The sequence below is a fragment of the Vigna angularis genome, chromosome 3 (genome assembly GCF_016808095.1).
Source record: "Vigna angularis cultivar LongXiaoDou No.4 chromosome 3, ASM1680809v1, whole genome shotgun sequence".
NCBI lineage: Eukaryota > Viridiplantae > Streptophyta > Magnoliopsida > Fabales > Fabaceae > Vigna > Vigna angularis.
In genome coordinates this window covers 33,851,027-33,873,967 of record NC_068972.1, presented here as the reverse complement: position 1 = coordinate 33,873,967, position 22,941 = coordinate 33,851,027, and the positions used below count along the sequence as shown (strand labels likewise).

At 33.9% G+C, this 22,941-nt stretch overlaps 2 protein-coding genes and 2 pseudogenes across 2 annotated transcripts; 2 read left to right on the top strand and 2 right to left on the bottom strand.

The window, feature by feature from the left end:
* The first annotated feature begins 11,210 nt into the window (after positions 1-11,210).
* On the top strand, positions 11,211-13,194 carry LOC108324956 (ammonium transporter 1 member 1). The gene has a single exon (XM_017557915.2). It carries the CDS (start codon positions 11,415-11,417, stop codon positions 12,921-12,923), a length of 1,509 nt encoding a protein of 502 aa, XP_017413404.1. The 5' UTR covers positions 11,211-11,414; the 3' UTR covers positions 12,924-13,194.
* A 3,417-nt stretch (positions 13,195-16,611) lies between these two features.
* LOC128193340 (inositol polyphosphate multikinase beta-like) lies at positions 16,612-17,013 on the bottom strand. The gene has a single exon (XM_052874571.1). The coding sequence runs from the start codon at positions 17,011-17,013 to the stop codon at positions 16,612-16,614; it is 402 nt and encodes a 133-aa protein (XP_052730531.1).
* Positions 17,014-17,025: 12 nt separating this feature from the next.
* On the bottom strand, positions 17,026-18,042 carry LOC108324497 (putative clathrin assembly protein At4g40080; annotated as a pseudogene).
* A 2,623-nt stretch (positions 18,043-20,665) lies between these two features.
* On the top strand, positions 20,666-22,067 carry LOC108324498 (uncharacterized; annotated as a pseudogene).
* The last annotated feature ends 874 nt before the right edge of the window (positions 22,068-22,941 follow it).

Sequence of the window (22,941 nt, the reverse complement as noted above, 5' to 3'; positions counted from 1 at the left end):
AGTTCGGCAAAACTGGCCCACCCATCCGGCCAATTTTTGTTTGTTTTCTTATCATCCAAAATGTAATATTTTGATTTTTTTTTCCTGATTAAGGTGATGCATTCAGTTTAATGATCAAGAATAACATAGCTACTAGAGGCATAGTCAAGGAAGACAGAGAATATTCATCTTAAATGAAGTGAAGTATTATGTCGCGGGAGCGTTCCAATTTTTGTAATCATGTCGTGTTGTGCAAGGAGATTATTGACAACGACCTGTTCATCATGGTGGTGTTTGTCTGGTAAAGATGAGATGAGAGGAGAATAAAATAATGGAGGATGAAATTGAAGCGTGACAAGCACCAATTTTTTAAACAAAATGTTGTGTCAAATCACAAGATAGACAAGGTAAAATTGTAAAATGTGTAAGAAGGACAAAAAACCATTATATGAAACAAATGTCAAAAAAATATAGTGGATATTTTATGTAATTCCCAAACAATATTGTTTTAACAATATATATTACAATATATCAAACAAATTAATCCTAACAAACATATTAGCATTTTGTTACAGAAACTTGTTAAAAACTAATGTTATCAAAAAGGGTTAGAACCCGCAGACCAATCCAGCCCACCACGGGTTCAGATCAGATTAAGTTTGAAAAAATGTAATTTTTTTATACGGGCCAATTTTTAACTCGATCCACTTAAAACCCAACTCACCACGATCCAATTCACCCAAGTTGAACCCATGGTGAGTCGGGTTGGCCCACCAATCCACCAAATTTAATTTAATTATTTATTACTTTGTATTTCAATATTATTAGTTAACATTTTTTTTATTGTATTGTAGATGAGATAAAGAGAAAGATGTTTCAAGATGACAAAATATTATGGATTTATCCATTCCATTCAAGACTCTAATCTTATAAATGGATATGTGACACAAAAATTATCAATATTAGAAACTTATTTGTTTGTTTTTTGTGCTTCTTTTTGAATTACATTTGGATTGTATAGTATTTTTTTTTTGAATTGTCTTTAGAGTTTAACATATTTTATATTGAAATTTATTTATATTTCAATTACAAAAACTTTGTAATATTTTTGGATTTGAAAAAAGAAAACTTGTAATTAAGAGAGTCAATAAGTCAACCCGTTTAATTAATCAATCCGTGATGGGTCGGACCGGGTTTAAATTTTTTTAGTTCGTCAATAAGTGAATCTGATTAAATTAACTCACAAAATAACTAACACGTAATAAGTCAAGTCGGATCGAGTCGAGTTAGATGCTTTTTGAAAACACTGTTAAAAACTATGTTTACCACGCTTAAATCATGATGGTGACAGTTAAATTGATAGTTAACAAATTTCTCAACTGAATTAATTAGATGCCTTGTCATGTATGCTCTAATCTATTTTTCAGTATTTAATAAATTCAAATTATTGCAAAGTATTCAGAACGAAAATACAATTGTACTAATGTCAAGTGACTTTAAAACTTAAATGGATATATAAATAGAATAAGACAGAAACAATTAAAAAGTGATATTTTGATCTTAATCATATTTTATTGGTGTTCAGTCTTCTTACTATATTCTTTAGAGAAGGTAAAAACAGTATTGAAACTGATTTTCGTAATAATACACTAGTTTGGCGTGCATTTAATAAAATAAAAGTTTATTCGTAAAATATTAAGATTATTTTGTACATGTTCCCAAATATATCTCAAAATGGACACTAGCGATCCATACCTAAAAAGTTTTCTCAATAAAATTTAGGTATTTTAACAGGATTTATGCATGTGTAAGTGAATATTAATAAGGTTTATCTTTAGGGTGTCTAACCCAGAATTTAAAAATTATGATTGAAATCTATAATTCAGCTTCAGATATCTGTCTTTAGAGGAAATTTTATGGAATTCGAAATTATAGAAATTTAAATTAGGTTTAATCTTTTTGGACATTCCTATTTGTGTAGGGTTGTCTCAAATAGGTCTCGTATTTATTTTTATCTCAATTAGGTCCCTATTTTTGTAAAATTGAGTCAATTGGAACCTTGCTGTTAATTTCAATAGACGACGTTAAATTTATTGAGTCGTGGCACGCTGACGAAGCAAATTTTAACGACGTGGATCAAATTCATTTGCACGTAGACCTACAGCACCGTCGAATACTCTTCCCTCCTCCACTCCCCCGCCTTCGTCTTTCTCATCCATCTTTCCTCCCCCGACGACCAACTACTCTCCCTTAAGAAGGACCTCCTCCTCCACCACCACTTCCCCGATCACGCCCTCGTCGCTCTCCTCACCTTTGATTCCATGGTCTATCTCCACCATCTCGCCTCTTCCCCCTGTTCCTCCCTCCACCTCTTTCCTTAATCTCCTCAACAAAAAACCTTTAAAAAAATGTCAAATTCTCTATCCCTCTCTCCTCTTCTGCAACAAAAAACTCTCTCACTCGTCTCTTCACCCTTTACAAGACTTTTTGAAACTTTTAAACTTACTCTTTCTTTTTCACAAGCAATCCCTGAGAGGAATAAAAATTAAAACAAAATCGAAAAGAGAAAGAACGGCCAAGTTTATCTTCTCCTTCTGCAAAAAATCCAATATCCCTTTCTTTCTTCACCTTTTCCTCATTCTCTGTCGGTCTTCCAGAGTCTCAACTTCGATCCTCTCCTTCAGTGGCTCATACCCTTTTCTCTTAGGGCTCCCACGGCTTCTGGGTCACTTTCAAGTTCTTTCCTTTCAGCGGTTTTCGCCCCATTCTGCAGTGCTAGGTCTTGAACCCGGAAAAGGGTCGAGGTTGTTAGCACTGGAGTTCAATTACGGCGTGGAAAAGGGAAAGGGAAAGGGGTCGCATTGTGTTTGTCAAAAAGAGAGAGTTTATATCTTCTTATTCGACTGTGTTACTTTGTGTGTTTTTATGTTTGTGTGGGGCTTCCGTGAACAGTGCTTGCTTTTGGGAAGCTTATTTCGGAAGCAATTTACCCCCTTTTGAACACGATTGTATTTAGTGCCCTCATGGACTCACACAATGTTCTCTTTTGATCTTATCGATAGGGGGGTGGGGGGGTTTGTGTTTGTTCTTCTTTACCTTTTTGGACGAGGAGCATTGATCTTGTGAAACCCGTGAATTTGGTGGATTTATGTAGGGAGTTGGAGTAGCAGGCCTTATTTAATTAATTTATTTGAATTTTGTAGATCAAGGTGGTTGTTTGTTTATGGATGGCATTGATGATCTGGGTTAAAAAGGGTTTGGATATATGAGGCATTGGATCGATGGTGACGGGAATCAATAGTATCAGCAATTTGCTATTCTGTTTGGAATGATGATATGAGGTGCCTGTTGTAGTCGTAGGAGTAAGGTTTCACCAAGATTCTGGGGAATTTGAGAGGCCTTGGTGATGGAGGATATAGGGTTGTTCAAGCCACGTCAATGCCACGTAGTAACATTTCGTTATCTTAGCATCCCACTCATCAATTTTTTTAACGACGTCCAGCCAAATTAATGGGAAGGACTCAATTGATCTCAATTTTCAAAATTAAGGACCTTTTTGATACACTTTAGAAAACGAGGACCTATCTGAGACATTCCTACACAAATAGGGATGTCGAAAAGGATTAAACCTTTAAATTATGGGGATTTCAATCATCTATCTTTTAAGATATTTATTTAGATAAATTAATTTAAATTTCTTGTTTACAAATCCTTAGTTTGTTTTTTTGGACCGGATAACTTAATCTCTACTTATAAAAAATTATATTAAAAAATAAATTCTTGAAATTTGAAATTTTGTAATTACAAAAATTAGTATATTACGATGATTTTCAAATTTTTTTAGCAATGTAAGAAATAATACACCTTTTAAAGAGTATGAATATAGTTAATAGAGTTAATGTATTTTTCATTTTCGAATTATTATAAAAAGATATATTTTATTTTAAATTAAATTACAAATTATTTTGTCTCTATATTTTATGAAAATAAACACTTGTTCGAACAAATGGTATATAAAGGTTGTATTATAGTTCAGTCTTTTTTTTACATGAAAAACACTGCATATATTTTTTATTATAAATATATTTTATATGATTTTTGTATTAGAAATTAAATACTTTATAATTTAATTTAAAATCAAAAATATTTTTTTATAATAGTTTAAAAATGAAAAATATATTGAATCCTAGTTAATAAAATGTTTTAGGAAGATTTTTTTATGTAATATCCTACCAACTCAATAATATCTTAATTTAAATTATGCATAACTCAACGTGTCTACTATCATGTTCTAAATATAATATTACAGGTCAAAAGTGTGTAGTGAAAAGTAATTCAAAAGTTTAAGTTTAACATTAAAATTTTCAAAGTGCATTAAAAAAAAATTAGAAACGATTCCTATTTCTAGATCCTTAGTAACCCTTCTTCCATTTCGGGGCTATTTTTGTCACCCGTAACTTCTTTAACTCATTTATTCATGTACACAAAATAAGATAAGCTAATCTGATTTATAAGTTTTTATATTTGGCAAAAAAAATTAATTAAATAGCATACAAAATTATGTGAGGAACAAATCTAATATTTATAAACTTATTTAGAAGAACTACTCAGTATGCAACTACCATGATCCAAAACTCAATTTTCTTTCCCTAATTAAGGTGTTGCGCATGGTGGACTCAAATAAGAAAAACAACCATGATATTTATTTATAAATAAATGGATATTACCAAAGAGAAAATAGAAAGTCTTAATCAATGGGTTAGTGAAAGATAATAATATATTTGATTTTTTTAATTATTTTTCAGAAATGCAGATTCTGTATTTGGAGATTAATTTATTTATTTTATTTTGCTTAGTTATACTCTCCTTTAATAAACCATTTGTAAAAGATGAAATAAACAATTACATGCTACAGGCCATTACCACAATATCATGTTGCATTATGATATTGAGTTTTGTTATAAATAATCTAAGTGTGAGTTTAAGACTCATATTGGATAGAAATAACAAAGTAAAGACTATATAAGAAGGAAAACAACATAAACTCAATCTCTCAAAGCTTTGGGTTAAAAGTTGTATAAATCTTTATGTAGGTTGGACTCATGTCACATATATACAATATTTCCTAATAAACCCTAAAAAAAATCAATTAGTGGTATCAAAGTCATTGGTTTGTCTTGATGATAGATTTAGACCATTGTGATAACAACAACAACATCATAACCATAACAACAACGGTTTAAATAAAGGATATTGTACACTTATGATGAAATGTGGAATATGTATGATTATTTGGATAGGTTGGTGGAGACATTTGTGAGATTGAGATTCAAATTGAGAATTTCTAAAACAAGTATAGATTTTTTGGCAGTTTAATAGCTCAATGTGCACTTAAAACCAAAATTTCATCACAATGGTTTGAATGATATGGTGATGAACATCTAAAATTACAATGATTTGCAATTAGAGTATTGAGTTTGACTTGTAGTTCATCCAAATTTGAGTGTACTTGACGTGTTTTGAAAATGTAAGAATTTTTATTTATAAAATTGATTTTATAATTATATTTTAAAGACTAGTATGATGTTTTAATTACTTTTATAATTATTTAGGTTCACATCAAGAAAAGATTTTGTTTAGATAAAAAGGCCATGAAGGATGTTGTGTTTGTGATGACTAATTCAAGATTGAAGAAGAAAAAGGATGTTAGCAAAACAAAACTATAACATCGGTGATATATGATAATTAATTTACTCTAGGAAAATTAAATAAGTTCAAGTTGGGATGATTCAAATGGAGACATTTTAACTAAAGATGGAGGAAATATAGATGTCAGTAGAGGTGACGTTGCTTCACCTATGGATGATTTGAAGATTCTTCTAGTTATTGAAAATGAAAATCATAAAGGTGAGGACATTAATTAAAATGAAGATTATATGGAAGAGAACTATGATTGTATATTTGATAGGAAAAGATTATTAAATATTTATGAATTTATTAGTTGTTTTATTCGTGTCTAATTTATCAACCTATTTTAGTTGGATTATAAACTCATTTTATAAATTATGAATGAGTTAGTATTATCATTTATATTGTTTTTAATGATACAATTATTTATAAATATAACTTTTTTTTATCTCCTCTTTATCTTTACAAATCAAGTTATAATCAAGTTTTTATTTCATTCCAGATCTCCAAACAATCTTTGAATTTGACAACATTGCATATTACATAAAAGTTTTACAATCGAGGTTTAAACCCTAGGATGGTCCTTATTTATGAGAATATCAAGTGGGTTCTCATATTCGCAACTGCCTCAATTGGGTCATAATATTTGTAAAATTGAGCCAATTTTGCCCTATCTGTTAAGTTATTCGTCAAAATCTACTGATGTGGTGATACAGGTCTGTGTGATCTTATTACGTGAAAATAAATTTTAGATTATGACGTGGAATTTGATAACCCTTGTTGCCACATCATCATCCTCTCCACAAAAACCCTAATTCCCTAACCCTTGGCGTCGTGCCGCAATTATGCTGCCACCATCACCGTCCATGACGCGCTGTCGCAAGGTCGTCGCCTAACCCTAATTCGTCCTCCTCCATCAACCTTCATCAGAAACCCTCCTCCGCGTCGTCGTAAAGCTTCAACGCATCATCTTCTTCGCAGCACAAACAACACCTACCTTGCCGTCATTGCCTCAGGCAACCGCCGCCATCAACAGCGCAAGACCTCACGCCACCATCCAATTTTCTCCATCGCATCAGACCATCACCAGAACGCCAACAACGCCTCCATGGCCGCTGTGATTCGCAAATCTCCATGAACACATCCATAATCTCTGCAAGCCAAATCGCAAGCCTCTTCCATGACATTCTCCAAAATCCAAAAATCGCAAGGAGAGAACCTTTCCACCACAATCTCCTTCACGAGAATCACCTACAGCAACCACACAGCAAAAACCCTAATAGTGACTCCGTAATGTTCGCTACAACATTCATCTTCTTCACCAGGAACTTGAAAACGTAGAAAACCAAATCAAAATCGCGACAAAAATGGTTGTTGCGATTCGCAAATCTCTACGAGCCTCCTCCATGGCAATAACAAGAATCCCGAACTCGCAGAGTAGGGGAACCCTTCCGCCACCATCACCTGACACACAGACCTGCAGAAAATCAAAACAGAGAAACCCCCAAAAACCAACCAAATCGCAACGTTCCTTCGCACTTCACCATCATCGCAAGAGACTATCGTAAACAGATAGCCACCCCGACGCGAGTTCAGTTTCGCCGCCAGCATCCGTGCAAGCAGTGCCATCGCGAGATCGATTCCACCTTAAAATCAATCTCCTTCGCGTCTCCACTAGGTGTGACAGCAGCTCCTTTTCCTTCCCTCTGCAGAATGAAAAACTCTAATTTGTCATGTCATAATTTTTTAATTTAAATAAAATTCTACCTAATTAAACAATGCACATCAACATAAACACTTCATCACAGTTTAACGGACAGGGCAAAATTGACTTAATTTTACAAATATTATGACCCAATTGAGACCGTTACAAATACGAGGATCCACTTGATATTCTCGTACAAATATGAGATCATTCGAGAGTTTAAACCTATGATCAAATATAAGTAAAAAATTTTGTGTCTTAGATTTTTAAAAAATATATGGTTTTAATGTGTAAACATTAAATTTTAAAATTATTTTTAACTTTCAAATTTAGTATACTGAAATTGTATTTTTCTAAACTTCTGGATATATATATATATATATATATATATATATATATATATATATATATATATATATAAATTTGAGAAATCAGAATAAAAATTACAGTAAATTTTAGGAAATAAAAATATAATTAAACTTGATACAAAAATTTCTTTATATCACTATTCAATCACAAGTTATCATAATTTTAATTTTTTTTTATTTTTTTAACCAGCATCTTTTTGTTCATATTTTCTTTTATATATTTGTGAGTTATATACAATTCTACTTGTGATGATAGTTTCATGGGAAAAATTTTAGATACTAAAAATAAATTTCTGATTTTCTATCATATAATTAATATGAATCATCCGATATTTTTAATGGACATACGTTCATTTATCTCAAGATAACATGCCACACCACCAAACATTATTTCCAATTTAAATGGATCATAAGTGTCATTTTTCCTTCTATCATCCCAAATTAGTGGAACCAATAAGAAAAATATACAACCTTTATGAATAAAATAAAATAAAATGTGGATGAAATTTAAAACTATTACGTCACAACACAAAGGCCACAACATCATTATGTGGTTAAAACTAAGTTTCAAACTTTGTTTTCCCATCATGTCTCGTCAACTTAAATGCATTGTATGCGACAAAACAAAGTACCCTTATTTTCCACAAAAAAATCCAAAGCAATTTAGAATATGTTCACAAGATACTACAAAAGTTTATTTAATAATATGAGGTGTTAAATATATTCTTTATGACATGCATTGACTTACTTTGTCAATTCTACGAAGTTCAATTTCGAGGGTTTATATTTATTGACAATTTTTTTTGTTTAATTGGTAATTTTAAATTTAATTTTATATATACAATTACATTAACTATTTAGATTTTATTTTTCAATTTTAATAGAACTGTTTTTAATAAGAAAATATATATAGTCTCCAAAAATATTAACTTCAACTTGAAGAAAAAAATTGTAAAAATGATATTTACCTTAAATTATTTCACAATTTGTAAGAATTTTCTTGTTAACTGATACTTTAATTTGTCTTACGTATTTATGTCAGACACTGTATGCGATATTTTAATATATTTTACTAGTATTTATCAATGAAATATATAATTTATTGAACAATAATACTTTTGTGATAATATCAATTTATAATTTTTTTATTTTGACAAATTTTAATACATTTGATTTTAATTTATGTTCACACAATAGTAATTATATGTTTATCATTTTTTTAAGAATTTTGTATAAATTTTTAATATGTATATATCACATGTCGTATTTTATTATTTTAAAAATAAGTGCATAGACATATCAAATACGTTTCGTATCTAATACTCATTTCATATTCATACATCATAACTTGTTACCAATGTTGAAACATCTAGTAAGAGATCAATTCTACTACAATTTATCATTATCGACTTATTGTTGAGAATAAAATAAATCTATTTTTGAGAATATTTTGTTACAATTTATTATTACTAAATTTTAAGTTCTCATAATTTTTTTAATATTTTTTAATTTATTAAATATTAATATTTTTAATTTTTAGTAAAGTTTGGTATTTTTAATTATTTTTAATTAGATGATGTAATTATTATCTTATCTTATTAATTAATTAATTTATAATATATTAAGACGTATAAGATTATATAGTTAATATATAAGGTTAAATATATTTTTGTTCATGTATATATTATCTAAAAATAAATTAAACACATAGCAACTATGAATTGTTATACTTGACTTAGAATGTCGTTTGTCACGTAAACAAAATTTTAATATCGTTCAAAATTAAAAAACTAAAATCAATATCTTTTAAAAGATAATAATCAAAACGTTATCATTTACAGTTTTATATAATAATACAGAACCAAAAATATATTTAAAATAATTGATAAAATTATGATCTCGTCATATAATATACTTTAATAAAATAATAATTTTTTAACTATTTTATAATCATCACAATATTATTTTTATATTAAATATATAATCTCACACTTTTTTAACGTGTGACAATAAATAAATAAAATGTCAAAACAAAATAAAACTAATTGAAAAAAAATAAAAAACAATTAATTAAAAATATAAAATTTTAAATTATTTAATAAATTAAAACTTTAATAAAAATTTAATAAAATATATTTAAATATATACTGACTTAAAACTATTTTCTTTATTTAGTTATATAGGATCCAGTGTGTGCTAAACTATATAGGTTGTATAAATAGTTAAGAAAAAAATATCTATTTTTTCGTTAGATTAAAAAACTTTTCCGTTTTTTTTTCTTGTTATGACGGTGTGACCAAAATTTGTACACTTCACTTGTGAACTTATCCACCGTCGAACAAAGGTTATATTTATTAGTCATATATCATTTAGAGTAACTTTTAAGAAAATAATTTCTATAAGTTTATGGCTCGAATGTCAACAAAGGTCAAATAATACTCTAATCAAAACACACGTGGAAAAAATTGTGGAGGTGAATTTTCTAGATATTTAGGAAATTTTCTAGATATACATTTTTGTTTGTACATACACAAAAATGTATATTTTCTTAGTTTTGAATGGTTCTTGTTCTTTATATATATATATGTATGTATGTATCGGTTAAAAATATTTGTATGATTGATACAAAATCTAGACAACATAAAAAAGGTGTGGGTGTTTAAATAATTAACATACTTAGTTATTATTTTAGTTGGAAAAAGAACTAACATAAAAAGTAATTTATTTTGCAAAACTAATTTTATAGTGATGAAAATCAATTAATTTTAAATAAAAGAAATTATATTCTGGAAGAAAACTAAATGCACTAAAATAACAAAATAATTAGTACAATATGGATCACAAATTAAGCACAACTTGGACAAAGTAAGAGTTTGAAGGTGAAGATCCACAAGAGGAAACTCTTTCTTTGATGATAATAGAGTAGAACCATTAAAGGAACTATTTTCCCTCCATAGTAAGTATATTAAGTGCAAACATATTACAATAAGTTTTATTCTACGAAGACTTTCTATATTAATTATAATATAAAAAGTTGGGGTGTTTCCATTTTTTAATTTTTGTTGAGAATGATGATATATAACTTCAAACCTCATTAATACTACTATTTTTTAATATATAACTCTTATCATAAATAATATCATTATTTATTAAATTGGAATGTTTCTTACATTAATTACTTTACGCTTTTATAGTATATGATTAATTTTTAAATTATATTAAAATCAGAAATGATTTCATAAGTTTGGTCATTATTTTCTTAATCTAATAATTAAAAAGGAGATACTTCTTAAAATAATAATAATAATAATATTATTATTGTTTAGATTCGCGTACAGTATGTGCACACGATAGTTACGAAAACAGATACTGCAGATACTTTTATGTAAAACAAAGTAGGTGAAGTGATAAAAGAAAAATTAAAAGCTGAGAAGCAAAAGAAATCTTAAAGAAAGAAAACCGTGATTCCGTTTTCCAAATATTTTTATTAATTTCGGCGAATCTGAACCTTTGAAAAGTCACCTCTCTCACACAAAGACTCTCTTATTTTGAAGCGCAGACAATTTGACTTCAACAACTTTCTCTATTTATACGCACAGACACTCTCTTCATCTCAAGGTGTTCACATTCCACTCCCCCAATCCGAACGCTGCGTTTCAACGCCAACCCTAACCATGTCGCAGCAATCTTGTTCGGCGGACCAACTAGCCCAACTTTTTGGCCCAAACACAACCAACGCCCAAGCGGCGGCCACGCTAATCTGCGACCAGTTCACCGCCGTGAGTAGGAATTTCACGGACACAGGCTACGCCATTGACAACACCTACCTCCTCTTCTCCGCCTACCTCGTGTTCTCCATGCAGCTCGGCTTCGCCATGCTCTGCGCCGGCTCGGTCCGCGCCAAGAACACCATGAACATCATGCTCACCAACGTGCTCGACGCCGCTGCCGGCGGTATCTTCTACTACCTCTTCGGCTTTGCCTTCGCCTGGGGCTCCCCTTCCAACGGCTTCATCGGGAAACACTACTTCGGCCTCACAGACCTCCACTCCGACAATTTAGACTACAGCAACTTCCTTTACCAGTGGGCCTTCGCCATCGCCGCTGCCGGCATCACCAGCGGCTCCATCGCCGAGCGAACCCAGTTTGTCGCGTACCTAATCTACTCCTCCTTCCTCACCGGCTTCGTCTATCCGGTAGTCTCTCACTGGTTCTGGTCCCCTGACGGTTGGGCATCCGCGTTCAAGAAAAGCGATCTTTTATTATCCACCGGCGTAATCGACTTCGCCGGCTCCGGCGTTGTCCACATGGTCGGCGGTGTGGCAGGACTCTGGGGCGCCCTTATCGAGGGTCCACGAATCGGCCGATTTGATCACGCGGGACGCGCGGTGGCCTTACGTGGCCACAGCGCCTCGTTAGTCGTGCTCGGAACCTTCATGCTGTGGTTCGGTTGGTACGGTTTCAACCCTGGTTCATTCAACAAAATCTTAGTCGCTTATGACTCGGGGAACAAGTATGGTCAATGGAGCGCGGTTGGGAGAACCGCGGTTACCACAACTCTAGCGGGGTCAACGGCTGCGTTGACCACGCTCTTCGGGAAACGCCTGATATCCGGACATTGGAACGTCACCGATGTCTGCAACGGTTTGCTGGGAGGGTTCGCCGCCATAACAGCCGGTTGTTCTGTGGTGGAGCCGTGGGCGGCTATCGTGTGTGGTTTTGTGGCGTCCCTTGTTCTGATCGCGTGTAACAAACTGGCGGAGATGGCTAGGTTTGACGATCCTTTAGAGGCGGCGCAGTTGCACGGAGGGTGTGGCGCGTGGGGGGTGCTTTTCACGGCGCTGTTCGCTAAGAAGGAGTACGTGTTGCAGGTTTACCAGGGAGATCAGTCGAGGCCGCACGGGTTGTTTATGGGTGGTGGATGGAGTTTGTTGGGGGCGCACGTGATTCAGATTTTGGTGATTGTTGGATGGGTTAGTGCGACGATGGGGCCACTCTTCTGGGGGCTTAAAAAGTTGAAGCTTTTGAGGATTTCGTCGGAGGATGAACTGGCGGGTATGGATCTGACCCGGCATGGAGGGTTTGCCTATGCCTATGAAGATGATGAGACTCACAAGCATGGGATTCAGTTGAGGAAGGTTGAACCCAACGCCTCTACCCCAACCACTGATGGGGGATTATGATGAAGATGAAGATAACGACGATGACGATGACGATGGTAGGTTTTGTTTTAGATTTGGTTATTTTTGTTCGGTTGTTGTAGATTTCTTGTGTAGAATGGAAAATATTGTTAAACATTCAGAGAAAGATGCGAACGTGTCTGTCTTGGGGTTGGTCCTCAATAGGTTACTGGTGCTGGACCTGACTGATGGCTGTATAAACATTTTATTTACTGCTTTTTATAATTTATTTTCCTGCTTTTTTATTATAAAAATATTCTTTTTATTATCTTCACCACATGGATGAACTTTTGCTAACAACTCTCCCACATCGAATTTTGATTTTCTGAACAGTAAACAGTTTTTCACTACGGAAGTAATTTTTATTGCCTTCGTGTTTTTCAGTGCAATTAAAATCATCTATGATGATGCTTCTTTCAATTTTATTTTTTAATAATATATAAAACTATATGCATACATTAAGGAGTTTCATTTTCAATTGGTACATATATATCATTAATCTATTTTCTTTTCATACTTTCCGTTTTTCTTCCCACTCCACTTATCGCATAGTGATCACTTTCTTTGACGTTTGCCAACAACCATTATCTTCACAAAGTAACGTCTCCCGTAATGACCAATTTATTTTCATATAAAGTGAACTTTGGAATATTTTGATTTATGATTGAATGTTTTCGTTCTAAAAGTAAAATATTTTTAAAATTAAGAATATAATTTGAGTATCTAAAGTTATTTTAACACAAATTCAATTTTAAACTTAAAAATAATTCTTTAACAATTAATGTGGATGTGTCATGTGGTCTTTAATGATATTTGTTTAGGAAGACTGAGCCAAACGCACCTTCCACCTCCATCACACATATGCATGACGATTATTTAGGTTATTTTTTATTTGTCTCTTTTAAAGTTTTTTTAGTAGTTTTTTCTCTCTCTGTATGTATTATGATTTTTATAGGCCCTGCTGCTAAGAGTAAAGATTCTGATATATATAAAAGGAGTTAGAGATTCTGTTAAAAGGTTTAAGTTAGTGTTGTTTTTCCCTTCCAAAAAGTTGGTTCTCCACATGATTCGGAAGTAAACTTGTTTGATTGTTTTTAATTTTTATCCGTTTCTAAATTTAAAAACTTTAATTTTAAAAAAGTTTTGAGTCGAAGTCTAAAAGAAATGAAAGTTTCAATCCTTTTAAAAATGAGAGTTTACTTGAGATATTCCAATTTCTTAGGATATTTATTGAGATAACATGTTTATTTTATCATAATTTTATCTACAAAAAACACTTATTAAAAAATGAAGATGCATTGATAAATGAAATATGAGATTATTGATGGAAGGAAAGTGATGTTTGATAAATGGGCATGTGGTTACGTGAATAGAGGTGGGTGGTATGTGGCTGTTATCTTGAATGATTTTTGTTTGAAGGTGAAAAGTGGTGTTTGGGAGTTAACATAAAAGTATAAAGTCGCTTTCATTTCCAAAAGTATTGTGCCTTCATTTATAAGGACAAAAATGTTCGATGACAAACAATGCAAATTAAAAGGTTTTGGGGTAATTAATGAAGGTTTACCAACACTCATGACTTTGAAATGTCTGAAAACCTTTCACGTTCAAAAGCAAGTTTTGGTTATGGCATCACAACAATTTCTCTTTAATTCCACCACCCATTTCAACTGTAACCACTATCTTTCACTCCCCACTTTCATACATTCTTCTCTTTTTTTATTATTATTATTACACATCTTATTTATATAATTCACAAATTAATTATTATTATTTTATTTATAATTGTGATTATTTTAGAGAATAATTTTAATTTATAAAATAATATTTAATTGGTTATTATAGGGACCAATTATATTTTGTTTTTAAAATTGATTATTATTTTAAGATTTTCTTGTAATATATATATACATATTTTGGATTAAATTTAAAAATAAAGCTCAATTAATTATCCTTTATTTTGGGTAATGTACTGAGATCCCTTACTCAAAGCACTCAAAATTGTTTTGAAGACTAGATGAGCTTTCTTATGGTTCTGCATTCTCTAAGTTATCTTGTTCGTTCTTTTTCCTCCTTATCCCAGTCGTGTGGGAGGGTATTTGTCAAAGACACATTCTTAATAGTCACTTTGCGTAATAATATTATAATAAAGATGATTAATTAATATTAATACTTAGATCAATTATACTATTATGGATCGATAGGTTATTTTTCCATTCTTGGCTGATCGGATGACCATACTGTATATCATTAATTACTTTAATAATGCATTATTCTTTGAAACAAAATGAAAAAAAAATTACATCACAAACACGTGAATTAAGATTTATATAAAAGGGGAAGTTTTATTTTACCTATTTATTCAATGACATGACAGTTTGACATGAGTTTTTCTAGAAAATATGAGAAAAATATTATCTCATTCTTCTTTCTAATATGGCCACACAAATGTAAAAGGGTGGTAAAAATTTGATTTTTCTTTTTATTCTTGTCTAAGCTTTCCATTACAAGCTAAGCATTTTCAAACATAGGAACAACTTTCATTTTCTCACCCTCTCACAAAAGTTTTAGTCACCTTAAAGAATAAAGGTGAAAATTCTCATCTCCTTCCTCTTTTTTCTTTTCATTCTTCTACAATCTTTCACTCTTATAACATAAGATAAGTTCCTCTTTTTTAAAAGCCTTCTATTCTTTTTCTTTTTGTCGTATATCTATTTTTTTTAGAGTTTTTCTTATTTGTTCTTATAAATAAATTTGAATTACAGTTTTTTTCCTTATGTTTTGATAAAAGTTTCATTAGGAGTTAATTCGAATACAATCCTATATTTTTAGTCTTGTTTACAAATTTTGTAACCTGCCTTGTTTTGGTCCATGAGTTGTAAGGGTTATTTTAGAAAACTGATTCTATTATTAAATATTGTAAATTTATTAAAACAAACAAACATAAAATTAACAATTAAAATTAAATAAAAAAACATACAATTTAAAATAACAAAAAAATAATAATTTTAGATTGTTCTTTTTAATTAATTTTAAATATTTTTTTATTGTTATTTTAACTTGTATGTTTTATTATTTAATTTTAATCGTTAATTTTATATTTTGTTTGTTTTAATAAATTTTCAATATTTAATAATTGTTAATAAAATAATTTTTTTATTGTTTGAAATTATATTGATTTTTGCTATTTGTTTATAATTGTTTAATTTAATTTTAGTTTATTTTTTAAAATATCTCAATTGTATTTGTTAGTTATTTTTTATTTGAAGTTTTGTTAAATTTTATTAATTTTTTTTGTTTCATTTGTTTTATTATGTTTTTTCAAAATTTATTATTTATTATTTTAGTTTTTTTTTATTTTAAATTTAATATATTTTTTTCTTAAACGTAAATACATTTCAGAAATAAACGTTTTTCGAATACTGAAGGTTTAATGTCTCTGTAGGTCCTTATTTTAGTCTAGAATCTCATTTAAGTCCTCTTTCTTTTTGCCGTCTCAATTGGGTCCTCATTTTTGTAAAATTGAAGCAATTAAAGACCTACCGTCAAATTGGACAAACGGTCGTTTAATTGTTCGTTACATGGCATGAGCAGTGTTTTCAGTAATCAGAGGTGGAATTAAAAAAGAGTTTTATATTAAAAAGTATGAGGTTAAATCAGCTGTAGGGAAAGGGCATACTGGGAAAACTCACTATCATTCCCACTTCAATAATTCATTGTTATTCCCCTTCTCCTTCTCATACACTAGAACAGAACACCAAAACAGAACACCAGAACATAAATGATACAGAATCTGAACCTCAAACCACTCCTTCAGCTCCACCAACTGCTCCAAGACGGCGTCGAAAACCTCTACCGCAAAGTCGCAATCGGGGTCGAAACGGGAATCGTCAGAGTTGGAGAAGGAGACGAATTTACAGAGGACCAGGGCGACGCCCTCGGCGGAGAGAGTCTGGAGGAAGGTTCTGGAAAGTTCCCAGGAGGAGAGGGAGCCCTTGACGCCGATAAGTCGGAAGCCGAGGGGAATGGTTGAGGTGGTTATGTCTTTGCTGAGGCATTTAGCGATGTAGAGAGGGGAATCGGAAATGCAGAACATCCTCTCTCTGATTCACTCCTTGGGATCTTGTTTATTAATGAATGGTGATGATGCGATGCAACAACAGTTTTTCTTTAATGTAAAAGTAAAAAATATAGTTTCAACAATCCGCAACTTACTCTCTTCTCTGTAGACCTGAATCTCAGCCATGTCCTTCACTAGGGTCACCGTATCCCACAATTTCAATTCTCTTGCCTCATCCATCATAGCCAACACCTTTTCTTCGCATTGTTCCAACCTCTTCAAATAGCAAACTAACTCAACCGCTTCCCCAAACTTAAACCCCCGAACCTCTCCTTAAACTCGTTCAACCTCACGCGCACCTCAGCCTGCACCACGCCTCAATCCCCACGCGCCAGCTTCATAATCTCCTCCACCAAGAGGTTTCCGTTGGGCTCGGGCCTCTTGCAAAGCCCTTCGACCAGAGCCACCAGAGAGTCAAACTCGCTCAACAAGTCGGCGTTGGAGAGACTCGACGCTCTGTCTTCTCTACTCTCTTTGTCGCTGGCGGTTCCGAGGAAGAATCCCAGGACACGGGAGGCGCAGAGAAGCTGCTCGATGTGCTGTGCGAACCAGCGGACCCAGGAGGAGAGGTTGAGGTAGTTTCTGCCACCGGAGTTGGGGTAGACCGAGAGCTGATCCTGGAGGATGAAGCTGCCGTGTAGGATAATGTAGTGGACGGCGATCAGGCACTTGAGTGCCACGGCGGCGTTGTTCGTTCCCTGCAGCCTCCTGAAGCACCACCGCCACTCTGGTTGTGTGTGAGAAGGAGAGGGGTAGACAATTACTGAAGTGGGTTTGCCCCAGTTTGCCTTTTTTGCCCTTGAAGAACAAATCCATTTTTTAATACAAAAATTAATTCAAAATCATTTTTAATAACACGTAGGCAAACTTAAACGGCCGTTTGTGTAATTTGACGGCAGACCCCTAATTGCTCCAATTTTACACAAAAAAGAACCCAATTGAGACGCCGAAAAGAAAAGGGACCTATTTGAAATTCACGCCGAAAATAGGGACCTACCGAGACATTAAACCAATACTGAAATATGTTTATTCCTTAAATGTATTTCCTTAACTCCGATTTTTAAAAATAGGTTAAGAGCTTGTAAATTTTATTAAAAAAAAAAACGTATTTCAAATTTTAAGTAGCTTTTGAAAATTACTGAATTTTTAACTAATTTTCGAAAGCCGATTAAAAAAATAAAAGAGGTGTATAATAAAGAGAGAAAAGAGAAAAAAAATTAATTTAATAAATGATTGAATATTATATTTATAATTTTGGAGATACATATACAGGAAGAAAGAAAAGTAGAGAAACAACCTAGTACAAAAACAACATACAACGTCGAATATTTTAGATCTTTCACATCGAATTCGAGAACGACGTCATATCGGGAGACGTTAAATTGACGTCGAATTTTTTAAATTCGACGTTAAATTTAACGTCGAATTTTATCAATAAACGACGTTAATCAACAAATTTCAGTTTTTGGTATTTTATAAAGTATGAACTATGAACATGTAATATAGTATCAACAACAAACAATGACAAACAACAAACAAGTCCAATCAAACAACAACAACAAACAAGTTTACCCAAACAATAACAACAAACAAGTTCAACAAAAAATAACAAAAAACAAGTTCAACAAATAAGTTCTTCAAAACGAAAACGAAAACTAACCTGGGTTCATCGGAATAAAGTGTTGCCACATGTGAGAGAGAAAGTAGAATGTGCCTATGATGGACAACAACACGAAAATAATCGATCAAAACAAACAAAAATCATACCTAAAGTTGTAAATTAACATGCATTTGTATCAAATGAAAGAAATATTACATGTGATGGTCGTCAAACTTCGTTCGAGAAAAGTTTGAGCAGAGAAGAGGGTCTCGCGCGCTAAGATAAAATGAATGAATTTTCAATCTCCCACTCAAATTTTTATTAAATTCACTAATTTTGACGTCTAATGTTGGGGCATTCGACGTTTTATATCATTTTACGTTGAATTACAATTCTAAACGACATTTAATAATTGTATTTATTTACAAAAATATCACCGGTCATTTTTAATGTGACACCCGGGCACGGAGACGAGGGCGGGGAGTGACGCCGGTGCAAGAAGCATGGTGTAGGGGGCACAGACAAGGAGCGGCTCCTAGCAGCTTCGGGTGGAAGGGGTACATGGATGAATCGAACATACACCGGAATGAGAGGGATTTGGAGACTGTATAGGTATGGGACTATACAGTTGAAGGATAGCTTAAAGGAATTGATTTGACTACTCATATCACCAAAATGCATTTACTTTTCGGTAGCTTGTCTCATAAGAACTCCATGGTTAAGCGTGCTTAGCCTGGAGTAATTCTGGGATGGGTGACCTTCTGGGAAGTTTTCCCGGAAAGTGTGCGAGTGAGGACAAAGCACATTGGAAAGCCTGGTGGTGATCTGTGGGGGGCTTAGCCTGGAGTAATTCTGGGATGGGTGACCTTCTGGGAAGTTTTCCCGGAAAGTGTGCGAGTGAGGACAAAGCACACTGGAAAGCCTGGTGGTGATCTGTGGGGGCAGTCGATGGTCCCTGTGAGTTGCCGGGACGTTACAGATGGTATCAGAGCCTAGCCTCTCCCAGTACGGTGTGGTTCGAGGACGAACCAAGCGGAAGCTGGTGGGCATGTGACACCCGGGCACGGAGACGAGGGCGGGGAGTGACGCCGGTGCAAGAAGCATGGTGTAGGGGGCACAGACAAGGAGCGGCTCCTGGCAGCTTCGGGTGGAAGGGGTACATGGATGAATCGAACATACACCGGAATGAGAGGGATTTGGAGACTGTATAGGTATGGGACTATACAGTTGAAGGATAGCTTAAAGGAATTGATTTGACTACTCATATCACCAAAATGCATTTACTTTTCGGTAGCTTGTCTCATAAGAACTCCATGGTTAAGCGTGCTTAGCCTGGAGTAATTCTGGGATGGGTGACCTTCTGGGAAGTTTTACATTTAACGTTGGCTATTGAACTTAGTGTGATAAAAGATGTTGTTCAATTTTGTGTGATAAAAAAACTCTAAATAGAATTGCTCAATAATTTTTATAAATTTAAGTAACATATGCAAAATGGTTATTTAGATCGAATGATATTACTTAAAGCTCATGACATTATACTTTATTTTATTATATATAATATTTTGATTAATGTTTACAATGTATTTTAAACTAAGTGATGTTTTATATATTTATGAATTATCTTATTAATATATAATGCAATTTAATTTTGACTTATGTTCAACACCTTATTACAAGCAGATAATTTTACTTGAATGTATTTATTTGCGTATTTTATTTGTATCAATTACGTTGCATGATGATAAATTAGAATTATATTTGTTTCATAAGATGACAATTGAAATCTTCACTTAAATATTTTTTTTACTTTAATGTAGTTGTTTTTAGGATAATCTATTCATCAACTTATTAGAATATTTTTTTACGTTAAAGTTAGTTTAAGTTCAAAGTAGATAATGTTATAACAAGGTTAAACCCTTTTAGTAGATTCTATTTATGTTGGATTTTTTTCAATTAGATCCCCGTTAAATTGGCTTAACGAGGTTAAGTTTTTGACAAGGTGGGACGTTGACGTGGCCAGTTTTTGAAATGTGGCATTATCAGACCTTGTACGTGGAATTTGACACGCCCTGGCGCTCTCTCTATGGCATCTCCTACCCCGTCTTCACAACCATCGTCGACAAGCTCAAGCCCCACATCGCCCTCTCCAATCTCTCCCCACCCTCTGACTACGCCGTTGCCATGGTCCTCTCCCACCTCGCCCATGGCCTCTCTACCAAAACCCTCGCTGCCCACTACTCCCTTGACCCCTACCTCATCTCCAAAATCACCAACATACGCGCCTCCTTGCTACCAAGCTCTACCCTAAGTTCATCAAAATACTCATTGGTCACCGTCGTCGCCTCCTCGAGACCACCCATGCCTTCGAGGAACTCACATCCCTCCCCAATATGTGCGACACCATCGACACCACTCCCGTCCACCTCCGATCCACCCCCAACAACAATTGTAACCTCAACCCCTACCGTTGCTGCTACGGCTACCCCTCTCTACTCCTCCAAGTCATCTTCGACCACAAGAAGATCTTCTATGACGTCTGCGTCAAGGCCCCCGGTGGCACCGATGACGCCACCCACTTCCGCGACAACCTCTTCTACCACCGCCTCACCTTCGGTGACATCGTCTAGGACAAGGTCATTAGCATTCGCGACCACCACGTGAGGCCTTGCATGGTCAAAGACTGGTGCTTCCCTCTGCTGCCCTTTTTCCTCATCCCGTTCTCCCCCAACGGGATGGGCACCCCCGCCCAGAACCTGTTCGATGGAATGCTCATGAAGGGAAGGTCTGTGGTGATGGAGACTATTACGCTTCTAAAGGGGAGGTGGAAGATTCTTCAGGATTTGAACACTAGTGTCCATCATGCCCCCTAAACCATCGTGGCCTGTTGCGTGTTGCACGACCTCTGCCAGATTGCAAATTCCACGTGCCACGTTTCAAAAACTGGCCACGTCAATGTTCAAGGTCATAAAAAACTTAACCCCGTTAAGTTAATTTAACGCTAGGGGCTCAATTGACTCAAATTTTCATTTTTTAGGACTAAATTGGGGAATCTAATAAAACGAGGATATAATTGGAAAACCCAACATAAATAGGGTCTACTAAAGGGGTTTGACCTTATAATAAATGTGTAATAAAACTTCAAACAATCATATAGATATTTAACTAATTCTAATTGTGATGGATCGATTTTCTCCCTCTTCGGATGATTGTTCGTACTATTTAGGTCAATATGTATTGGTCAACACATATAGTAATTGAGGAGGACAAGTTGAATCTTCCAAAAGTTCCCGAATATGAGTGGGTCGCGCCTGAATTCCACAAGTATGCTACCCGCTTCCGATGGGGTAATGATATAGTGGACCTTAATGGTCGGACGTACATTCTAAGGGAGAACATTGATGATGATGTCGTACACCTCCAAGTGTTTTGAGGCAACGAATGAGTATCCACGGTCGAGAGAATTCGAAGTTGAACTTCTTTTTTTGTGTACTCCTACTTCTTTACTGACCTATTCGTGCATGTATCGTTCAAAGACTTCAAAGTTGGGGTCTTGCAGGAGTTGAACATTGCTCCCACTCAACTTTATCCAAATGCATGGGCGGCCATGCAAACATTCGGGATATTGTGCAAGGCTTTAGGCCTAATTCCTACCCGACCTTGTTCCTCCACCACTATTGAACCTGTTCGATTGTCCAAAAGGGATGAGTTTCTCTAATAAGTGAGATTGATAGGAACCTCTTCCAACTTTTTGCTACCTTTTATAAGGGCTTTAAAGAGGTTCTTCAAGGTTGCTATTACAGTAAAGGGTTGTAAATTTTTCTTCAGGGAACCATCAACCAAACTTTTCTTTGTCATGGACCCATAATCCCGCTCGATCAAACCCTTGGGAATCAACAATGATAACCCATGAAGAAGGCTATGCTCTTGAAGTTTTGGAGCAGCTTCCCCCAAACTCCCAGCTAAAGAACTTTTGAAATGTTTTCGATGTCACAATCTTTATTGGGATGTTTATAGTAAATAATCTTTCCATGTTCGGTTTATTTGTTGTTGGTTTTTAACTTGGCTAATTTTTTTTGGTGTTACAACTGTAATGGCCTACACCAACCCCTGAAACGTTAACTTCTTCAAAAAAACTGTTGGACAAGCACCCGATAAGTGCAATTGATTCCGGGATCGACCCATATGCACAAAAGGTCCCCACGACCAAAGTAGCAGAAGTTCCAATGCAACACTATGGCAGGGGCGATAACCTCCCTTGTACCTATTCTAAACATTCCTCCCCTTACCATTGTTTTCGTTGCTTC

What these genes read in the sequence shown, in the direction of transcription:
- LOC108324956 (XM_017557915.2), top strand. Translation starts at nt 11,415, where the DNA reads ATGTCGCAGCAATCTTGTTCGGCGGACCAACTAGCCCAACTTTTTGGC.
- LOC128193340 (XM_052874571.1), bottom strand. Translation starts at nt 17,013, where the DNA reads ATGTTCTGCATTTCCGATTCCCCTCTCTACATCGCTAAATGCCTCAGC.